General features: G+C 43.2%; 1 protein-coding gene across 1 annotated transcript; it reads right to left on the bottom strand.

Annotated features, from left to right (window-relative positions):
• Window positions 1-3953: 3953 nt before the first annotated feature.
• LOC124708386 lies at window positions 3954-9916 on the bottom strand. The gene is made up of 11 exons (XM_047240062.1): window positions 9840-9916; window positions 9056-9158; window positions 7922-8080; window positions 7612-7743; window positions 7479-7541; window positions 7239-7328; window positions 6282-6374; window positions 6043-6186; window positions 5246-5353; window positions 4248-4299; window positions 3954-4162 (listed from the first exon to the last, which is right to left on the bottom strand). The coding sequence occupies exons 2-11, from the start codon at window positions 9149-9151 to the stop codon at window positions 4125-4127; spliced, it is 975 nt and encodes a 324-aa protein (XP_047096018.1). The 5' UTR covers window positions 9152-9158; window positions 9840-9916; the 3' UTR covers window positions 3954-4124.
• Between the last annotated feature and the right edge of the window lie 345 nt (window positions 9917-10261).

The following is a 10261-nucleotide window of genomic DNA, read 5'->3' as shown; positions in this document are numbered from 1 at the left end:
CATTAGCTGCACTTCCAACATACTTAGCTACCTGAGGAGGCCTCTTGATAACAGGACAGCTTTCAACATCATGGTTTGTTGCCTTGCAGATGAAGCAGAGAGCCTTTTTGTCAAGACATGACTGCTTGAAATGTCCAGGTTCTCCACAGCCAAGACAGATAGTATCTACATAAGACATCTGATTTGGTATCACTTGAGCAGTTTCTCCACTCCTCCCACTTTTCTTCTTCTGCATCTGCTTGGGCTCTCCATTTTTTCCCTTAGCAGCATTCACACCCTCTGAATTCTGATTATTCTGAGGGAAATCTTCAGAATTTGGTGCTATCCACTAGTTGGATGGATACCCAAACTGCTGTGGAGGGAATTGAGGGTATGCTCCCTGGAAGGCCCAAGGAGGAGGCATCCCTCCAGGCACAAAGCCATAAGGTTCAGGAGGGAAAGGGAAGCCACCTTGATTTTGCTGGAAATCTTGGAATGGCTGTTGCTGTTGGGGATTTTGTTGGAACTGATTGTTTTGCTGCTGTCGATTCCAGCTATCTCCTCTTCCACCCCCAGATCCTCGTCCCCTGTTCCTTCCACCACGGCCACGGTCAGCCATGAGCTCCTCCTCAACCTCTAGATCTATAATCTCACACTCTTCAGCCCCCAAGTAGCATAGAGCTGGTCTCTCTGGTGGCAATGGCGACGGAGGGGGAGGACTACGAACCCTAGGGAGCGGATGTGGGTTTATATATGACGCTCCCCTCGTGGGTGGCTTGGCCAGATGCTGAGGGATATTCCAAAGTTTCTCAAAAAGCAGCTCAATCTCCTTATCCTCCATGTCCACCTCAGGGACAGGGCACCTATCTTTTGACTCGGTCCACTGTGCCATGGACAAGCTCATGGAACCCACCACCACATCCTCTCTCTCTCCTTTCCCGCCAAAATCCAGAGCAGCAATCCCTATCAAGCTTCGGATGCCTCGAAATCTTCTACAGGTACCTCCAATAGCTGCGCATGCTGGTGGAGTATCAGCAGCTCTAGAGCTGCCTTCAGCTCTGTGACCACCAATTGCTAATACTAGTATCTAGCAAAATTCTTACTTGCATATCTAATATGTTGCTCATGCTTATTTCTAATAGCTTCAATGTCGTGGTGTTTATATAGATTAAGTGTCCCGATAATTGCTAACAACTTATTGGTACCTTGGTGCAATTCCTCCTGTAACAACATAGTTTCTACTCCCTCCGTCTCACAATATAAAATATTTTAGCAAGTTAAAGTAGTTTCTTTTATACAAATAAGAAGACGGAGGATTGCATATTGTTTCCCCTTAGATAGAAAAGATAAAGATGTGCCAACTGCCAACTCTTCATATGAACCGCTTTGCACGAGCACAAATTGAAAAAAGGTTTGCTACTGTGCTTAATCTTTTTACTACCTCGTCATCATTTCGCTTTAGAGGCATCACGAGTACCCAACTCTAGAAGGTGCATGACAAAAAAAATGTTACGGTATGTTCGTTTCACTACGGTCAATGTACCTCCACTTCAAACTCATCCAAAGAGTAGAAAACACGTGTAGGTATGTGGATAGGAAGTTTAAGACTTAATTACTTAAATATGTTCATACAATCTGTATATAATAACGGAGTATATGTAAATTGTACACTAATTTTCAAAATTATAAATTAATTGAAAAACCGGATGATTTTCCTGCGACCAGACGATGATTCTGGAAACAGAAACCGTGGACCCACTCCCGCGAACGAAATTAGAATCCCTTCAAGCCCACCCACGCACGGTGAATGCGGTGGGTCGTTTCACTGTACTGCCGACTTACCGTTTGTCCGCGAGCCCACGAAGCACGAAAGAAGCTTCGAGAAGCCCTCTCGTCTGGTGTTCTCCTTTCTTTGTGGGGAAAAGAAGCGGACGACGGCGATGGTGGTGGCGGACGGGCTCCACGGCGACGCGGTCGCCGACGATATCTTTGCCAGCGACGGCGACCTCCAGGCCTTCTTTCAGCAGGCGGTACGTGTCTCCTTCAATTTGGTGGGGAATTTAATTTGGGGTTCTTGGTGCACCGATTTGGCAATAAAAGGCTGGTTCTTGCAGGAGCTGGAGGTGCCGGCTGGCGGAGGCGGGGCCGGCCTGGAGGAGCTGGAGTGGCTGTTAAACGAGGACGCGTTCCCGGCGGTTGAGACGATGGAGCCGAAGCAGGCGGTGACGGGGCGTCGGACGACGGCGGCTGAGCCGGGGCAGCGGCGGTGCCAGCACTGCGGGACGACGGAGACACCACAGTGGCGCCAGGGACCGGAGGGCCGTGGCACGCTCTGTAACGCGTGCGGCGTCCGGTACCGGACCGGCAGGCTGCTGCCGGAGTACCGGCCCGTCAACAGCCCCACCTTCTCCCCACAAGTGCACTCCAACAGACACCACCGCGTCGTGGAGATGCACCACCGCCGGGGTTCGTCAGCCAGAGACATGAATGCCGTGGGTGTGGGTTCTTTTACCTTGCCGACTTGCCAATTCCCCAGAGGCTCGCGAAGCAGAAGAGGAGTTGTCAACAAAAAAAGGAGCCGCATTCACCCGGACAGCAGGGGTTCCTGGTACGGAAATGGGGGTAAAGTTTGGTTCTTGCAGGGGCTGGAGGTGACGGCTGGGGCAGGCGGCGAGGGGGCGGCGGCGGCGGAGGAGGAGGAGGAGCTCGATTGGCTGTTGAACAAGGACGCGTTGCCGGCCAAGGAGACGACAGAGCGGAAGCCGCCGGTGGTGAGGCCTCAGACCATGGCGGCGGTGTACCAGCGGCGACGGGCACTAGCGTCGAGCCCCTCGCCCACATGGCCTTCTGCGGGGGGTGTACCAGGGCAGAGACGGTGCCGGCACTGTTCGACGACGGAGACGCCGCAATGGCGCCAGGGACCGGAGGGCCGGGGCACGCTGTGCAACGCGTGCGGCGTGAACTACGGGAAGGGCCACCTAGTGCCGCAGTACCGGCCGCTGAGCAGCCCCACCTTCTCCCCGGAGCTGCACTCCAACATACACCGCCGCGTCCTCCAGATGCAACTGCCGGTGCCGGGCAACATCGATTCGATTACACAGTGATCATCGGTGTTCTTTTGGAGACTTTTGCTTTTTGGCGCTCTTCATGTGGGTTTAACCTCGTGCTCCATCTTCATTAGTACCGCTGTTTAGGAAACAATTTCTAGTGGCTATTAGCCAAGGGACGGGATCCTCTAACGTTGAGGTCTAAAGTCACGTAAGCTACAGAAGCCTAACTTCCCTTCTTTCAAATTGTATGATTAAGACCAAAACAACTTAAATTATTCTACACAATGCAAATTTATGTTAAGCATTCAGGATAATTACATACAGACAAAATTATGATGTAGTAAAATTTAGTTCAATTTTTTATGTCTACAGTAATTGTCTACAGTAATTAATTACATCAGATAATATAGTACTAAAGCTACTTTGCCCTGACTTTACTTCATCCTTTTCACTGACTTCGCTCCACAACGTTAGAGGAGCCGGTTCCATTAGCCAATGCTAGCTAGTGTACCATTTTTTCATGGTAGCTACATGAATATGCACAATCGAATGCTTCAGATTTCAGAATGTGCGGTGCAAATAACTCTAGGAGTACATGAAATGCACTATGCAGTTGGTACTTTTTCCTTGCCGCAGAAGTCCAGTCAAGGAATTCACAAAAAGAAAAAAGGAATCGAAGGTGTGTGACAAATCCAATCTGTAATTTCCTTACCCTCTTTGGCATTTGTAGAAAACAGGAGATTTCCTGCCCAGGTCACATACCAAGTTATCTATATGATCTCTACATTCCCAGCTGCGAAGCTGGCATGTGAGTTGTCTGAGTCAGGCCAACAAAGCAGTAAAGAAACCAACAAAGCAAAACAAATTTACGCTTACACCGTGAAAGCTAAACGATGCCCAAAAATTAAAGTGCTAAGCCGCATATAGTCCATTTGCAACGACTGACCATTCATAGAAGCACGGTGTATCACATTCAACTGAATACAGACAGAGTTAAGAAATGAACTGATACACCAAACCACTCGATGGAACACGAGACTACAGCTAACTGACTACATGGACTGGTTATAGAGCGGAGAAGGCTACTGTCAGAACTTAGAAACCGTCGCCACGCTCCTCAGAAACCGCTCCACCTGAGGTGTATATAGTTTGTTCAAGCCATCAACGTCATAAAGTGATTAAGCACGTGAAAGAAAATAGCGGGTGAACAGATCATACTTGCGAGGGTGACAGCTATGTTTGCCTGGCGATCCGCCTCAGAATTCCATTCCTTGCAAGTAACAGAAAATGTACACTGTTAATCAAAATACAATATACTGCTGCCTCAGGCTTTGCTCAACTAAGCAGACACCACAAATGTACAGGAAGTATTAAAACATATCAAGTTGCGTTGTAAAGACAGGGAAATATTATGCGATATATCTGACTTGCAACTCTGCACTTCTAGTGGTGGGTCAATGGATAATAAGTGCCCACAACTTAACAATAAGTGGTAACCTTCCTTGCTTAAAAAAACAAACACCCCATTGGCAACAATTTAGAGAAATAACACATTGCATCATGGTGAGTATTTGATTATCGGCATCAAGACTTCATCAATGAGTTTGTGAGGATCCTCCATCCAAACCTTGCATTTCTCAAAGTGGCATCATACAGAAATTTCTTTGCCCCATGATTCTGGGAGAAATTTTACTTTATTGTTGGTGTGTTATACATGTTCGTAGTGTTATTCAACGTGATCAATGTTGGTCCTCTTGTCCATCTCGATGCAGCCATAATTTTAAAGACTTTCTGGCAAACTCCTGGCTTTGAAGTTTGGGCATTCCTCTCAACACCCCAGAGATCATATCCATTCTTGGTCAATCCCAGACCATTTCAAGTAATTGCATTCAGATCATTGGGCCAAGTATCTTATCTCTGATGTAGCAAATCCACTAGTGTTCTAAGTGGTCATTGTCTGAGATGAAAAACCTACGTGTGGTTTTGTGCATCATTACCCTCCTAACAGGGTGATGCATGCCAGCATGTCAAGATGCAGGTGTTACATCATAACAATTGTAGAACTTCTGTTGTACAGTTGAGAAAAAAAAGGACGGACAAACAAAGACTCCAGAAAAATGTAGCCTCACTATGTACGGCTATACATAAATTTATCAAACTAGCACACTGGAATTATTAAGCCAGCAATTCGACGGAAGAGATAGAATGTACAATACCCGCCGCACATGGTTGACTTCAAAAGAAATGAAGTTTTCTTGGAGTTTTTTCACTTCTTTGCAGAGTTCCATCATGTTCTCTTTCTTTGCTTGCCATGTACCTTTGACCTGTTTACGCAATATAAGAAGGCTGTAGAAAGAAAAAGATCTTCTCCAGTCTTATCATCCTTTGCCTCATGATTCCGGTAGAAATTTTAAAGTTTTCTTGTAAAATGACATTAGACCAAATTATCCTACTTTCAATAGTTGGACAATGAAGCTGTCAAAGAAAATGCACAATGATTTCAGGAACACTATCTTTAGGGTGTTCCCGTGCTCATAGATTTCAGAATATATGATGTGGTACAAAACAAGAAAATGCTTAGTGAGTTTTTTTTATTAATGCTTCCCTATATAGCGTTAATTATAGGAGAATCATTCCTAATTGCTTGTTTAAGATCACTCCCACTCTTCCTTTTCTTTCAAGTCTTTTTTGTTTCAGTTAGCACCATGACTTGTTACTTAGATAAGAATTCAAGTGCAGAGCTACTACCAGACAACCATAAAATGGAGGTAACTTCACTTTTTTTGAGCTCAAAACTGTAGGGGAGGCCCCGACAGTAAATTTTATTTATTAAAAAAAGAAATATATGTACAAGATAGAGGTAAAGAATGTACAAAAGGGCTTAGCCCAGGGCATAGCCCAAAGGAACTACAGATCGTCTAGCCAGGCTAAAAGGGAGGATTTGAGATCATCCTTCATTCTGTAAGAAAGAAGGAAGAGGTCCCTTTTGAAAAAAAAGGTTATAAGCATGTACCTGATAACAGACTAATTGGGAGTCACCATATACTTTGATTCTCTTGAATCCAAGTCTGTTGGCATATTTCAGTCCTAAGATAAGGCCCCGGTACTCAGCAACATTATTGGTAGCAACACCAAGACCCTCACGAAGTCGAGATATCTTCAAGGATATGTCAGAACATAATGTCAAGGGATAGACGATGGACCAACTGGAAATGATAAAAACTCTGAAGGCCATTAAATCAAATACTATACCACTCTCCCATCTTCAGTCATAAGTACAGCTCCAGCACCTGATTTTCCTGGATTTCCTTTTGAAGCGCCATCAAAGTGAACAACACATACCATCTGACAGCAAGAAACGTAGAAAGCTTGGTATGAACTTCAACATGAAAAACATAACATGTACTGATGGCCAACTGAGGCAAGTTTTATGGGCTAATAATCTTAATTGAATAGCCTATAAAAGATTAATACAACAGCCTTGATAATGCAAATTATAGCAGGCAAGCACACTTGAGAAGTACTTTAAAATTTAATGGCCTTAAGTGGATAGATTATAAATAATACATTTCCATAGAGGATTGTTCAAAGTACTTTTTTTCTCTTGGTTGGAAATTGAGTTAGTGCCACTGTGCCAGAACAGCTTTGTGGTTGGTAACCTATTTTATTGATTCGTGGCAAAACGAAATAGTGATTATGAGCTATGTTTCCAGCATCTTGATTCAAGTCATACAATCCTATATTCTAAGACCTATTGATTGGACTAATCTAATCCTAGGAACCACAAGAAAAGTTGTAGGATCACGATAACAACTTTCATACCCAAACTTACCGATTTAGTTAAACAAGTACCTTGCATAGCCTTAAATTTTTTATCTATTGACACTTTTACGGATCATTTTATCTTTTCATGACTGTTATATGTATAAATAACAGAATGACCTTCCCCATGCACTATCCTTTTCGAAAATGTAAGTTCTGAAGTATAATTTCAAGGACCGTGATTCCAACAACATTGATTACGAATAGTCACCAAAGCAACTTGGATATTTGAAATTAAGTATGCTTAACTATTTCATATTGGACATAATCACCTAATATAGAAATTATGTAACTGCAAGATTACTTCCTACAGCATCTCAAATAGATTAAAAAACCGAGGAGCAAGTATTGTAGTAGAGGTGGAAAAGCAATCAGCCCAAACATTACATATTGTTTTGAGACAGGTTGTGCATCAAAAGCTCCACTGTGGTTGGTGTTATTTGGAGAGGAATGGCTGGAGGGCCTTGGTTTGGCATCCTGCAACATAACACCATCATCATACAAAAAAAATACCAATACTTTAGTACTACACAAGTGACTTCAAATGATATTTGACAACGGAAAATACATGCTAGAAATGTATATTTCACTTGGTCATGTATATTCTTAGTGTGTCATATTGCATACCAGCCTGCTAAATGCTTGTTCTTGGCCCGAGTAACCTTGGGCTTGACTAGATCCAGCGGCACTCTGTAATAACACAATATGATGTAACTGGTGCTATTATAGTGCTTGGCCACTTGCAAATAGGAGAACTTACATAGTTCAGATCCACAGGTTGTGTCCCAGGCTGATATCTTATATCATTACGGATACCAGGTTGATAACTTGTATCACTACAGATTCCGGACAGATTTGGGGCTAGCTGGTTTGAACTAGGACCAGTTATCTCCTACAAAGAAAAGATATATGATAATTCAATGCCTCGAAGATCTCAACAGTACAAGGTCGAAAGGAATAAAATATTCCGTCAGGCTTTGACCTCATACCACATAGTAACTAATGTCAGATTAAAATGTGTCATCTGGTTACGGAAAAACAAACTCAAGTGCAAACTTTTAGCACTTTACCTGGAAAGTGCAGGGTACAAGGGTGCCCAATAAATCTTCCCTAAAATCAGCTGCATTGATTGTATATGAAGCATTAATCAGTCCACGTGAAGAGAGGTATTCCGCCTTTTCTTTGCTCCAGCGGTAACCCTTGTAGGCACTTGCAGCAGGACCAGATACCTTTAGAAAACAAAACCAACAATATAAGAAGATAATGTCTTTGCTCATATCAATATCCGAGTTGGTGGTGAACTGTTGATGGTTCGTCTCCCATCCCACCTTGTTTTAGAGGTTTCAAAATATGTAACAATTTTATAGTTTTTCTATCTACAAGTTGCAATTTATTCTTAAATCTAAACATGAAAAAAAAAGGAAAGCAACCAATATAGAATTGTATAGTAGTTGCAAGAGTATTATAGGAATACAGGCTGCTAACTACACTATTCCCCAACTCAAAACATATACTCTGGTTAACTGTATATAATTAACAAAATATTTATCTGAATAACAAGGAGTTAAAGGGAAAAAAAACTGTAGTAGTTCAACTAAAATTATGTTGTTGTCATGATTTGGTTATACTATGAAAAGGTAAAAAGCTTCTTAAAAACAATACAAGAGCGCATCAGTAGAAATAGAAATTGAACATCATAGTTAATTGGTATTATATTATTCAACTCAAACATGAATATTTACCCAGTTCAATTAACTCCAAGTACATATCAAGAAATATCTTATAACCTTAAACTGGTTAACCAGCAGTCCAGCACTAGAAAGAATTGCAATGAACCATGTTAGTAGTTACATAGACATGGAACAGCAAACAGCAACAGAATCTAAAAAGGAAGCTATGTTGACATGTTTCATCTCCCCTGAGCAAAGTAAGGAACATGCCAAGGCAAGACGACAAAAGAAACAATGTTTAGTACAAATTCCTACAGAAGCAACCACAGTGAGTCATGTTAGGGACTTGACTGAGGGGGCAAGGACAAGTGAACCATTGCTAAAATAACTTCATGTTTAATTAGCAATAGTAGGGTAGATACATCATTTCGTAATCCTGACTTCTGGTAGTGGCATAACAAAAATTTACACATTAGCACAGTGGAAAAGTGCAATTAACTTAACAGTCAAATCTTCATATAAAAAATCACATACCGAAGAGCAAATCTGTGCCTGGCAATCATTTAAAGTTTTGTAGACACCAACCATGTCCCCTTTCTTGACAACATAATAGTCGCTACCTTCTTCCATACGACTGCTACAAGATGAGAGCAAAAGAAAGCAATCCTTTAGGTCACAGAATGTTAGCATACAGAAATCTAACTGTACAAGATACACTACATAAGCAAGGAGATTTTGCAGTTGTTGTTTACCATACTCAATCAACACCTTCAAATCAAGGAATTTAGCTTTAGTCCCTAAAATAGTAAAATGTGAACACCACAGTCCCTATGTTCCAAAATTCTGAACAAATGGTGATTTCTAGGTTCTATACATACCCTACAGAAGCACCTAAAATGACCAACTTATGCAGAAAAACTGAAATCATTTGATAATTAAAGAATGAATTGCAGAGCCGCTCATGGAAAAGGTGTTCTAACTTTCACCGGACCATGGCAATGCTACTCCAAACCTTCAATTCTACGCTCACGGTCCAAAAAAATATGGGAGGGAGCGACTTCATGGGGGACATTGGGGCTCAGTCAAAGCCCCCCAAATCGTCTTCGAAATTAATGGCCAGTAGTAGGCCCCCAAATCGTTCAGCGTAATAGCTACTGAAATAGGGCGGATGCAGCACCGGCACCTTGGGGAAACCCTAGTTGGGTTAAACCGCGATAGATCTTTATCCAGAAAGATCCGGTTGGACTGATTCTTAACAGCAAAGACAAGACCAGAGAAAATCGAAGAGCAATGCAGTTGCAATCTAGAGCATCCTTACCAGCAAAAGGGGCCTTCAAAGCGGAAGGGCGCCTCGGCGGAAAGGGGAGTTTTGGCCGTTTGGGACGGGAGACGGCTGACTGAGGTGCAGTAGAGCCCGTCCCCAAAAACGTTTTGGGCGGCTGTGCGCTCCTTGCCTTGCATCGGCCCAGAAAATTTCGGTCCCTTTTATCGCATGGGCGTTGCACGTTCGGTTTAGCAGTTTTTAGCGGTGCAGTCAAATTTTGTCAAATTTTCAACGCGGCTGATGAAAAGAGAATCTTCGGCGCACGCGTGGAGATGAGGGTGGAGATGGCGGGAGCTGCGGCGCACATCAGCGAAAAGCGAAAAGGGGGCGGGAAGGATTCCGTCACCTCCCGCCGCGCCCCATGACCTATTTCTACCCCATCCTCCACTCTTCCCCAAATTTCGAGCTCCTCCTCC

This window comes from Lolium rigidum, chromosome 4 (assembly GCF_022539505.1).
Source record: "Lolium rigidum isolate FL_2022 chromosome 4, APGP_CSIRO_Lrig_0.1, whole genome shotgun sequence".
NCBI lineage: Eukaryota > Viridiplantae > Streptophyta > Magnoliopsida > Poales > Poaceae > Lolium > Lolium rigidum.
This window is presented reverse-complemented; position numbering and strand designations above follow the sequence as displayed.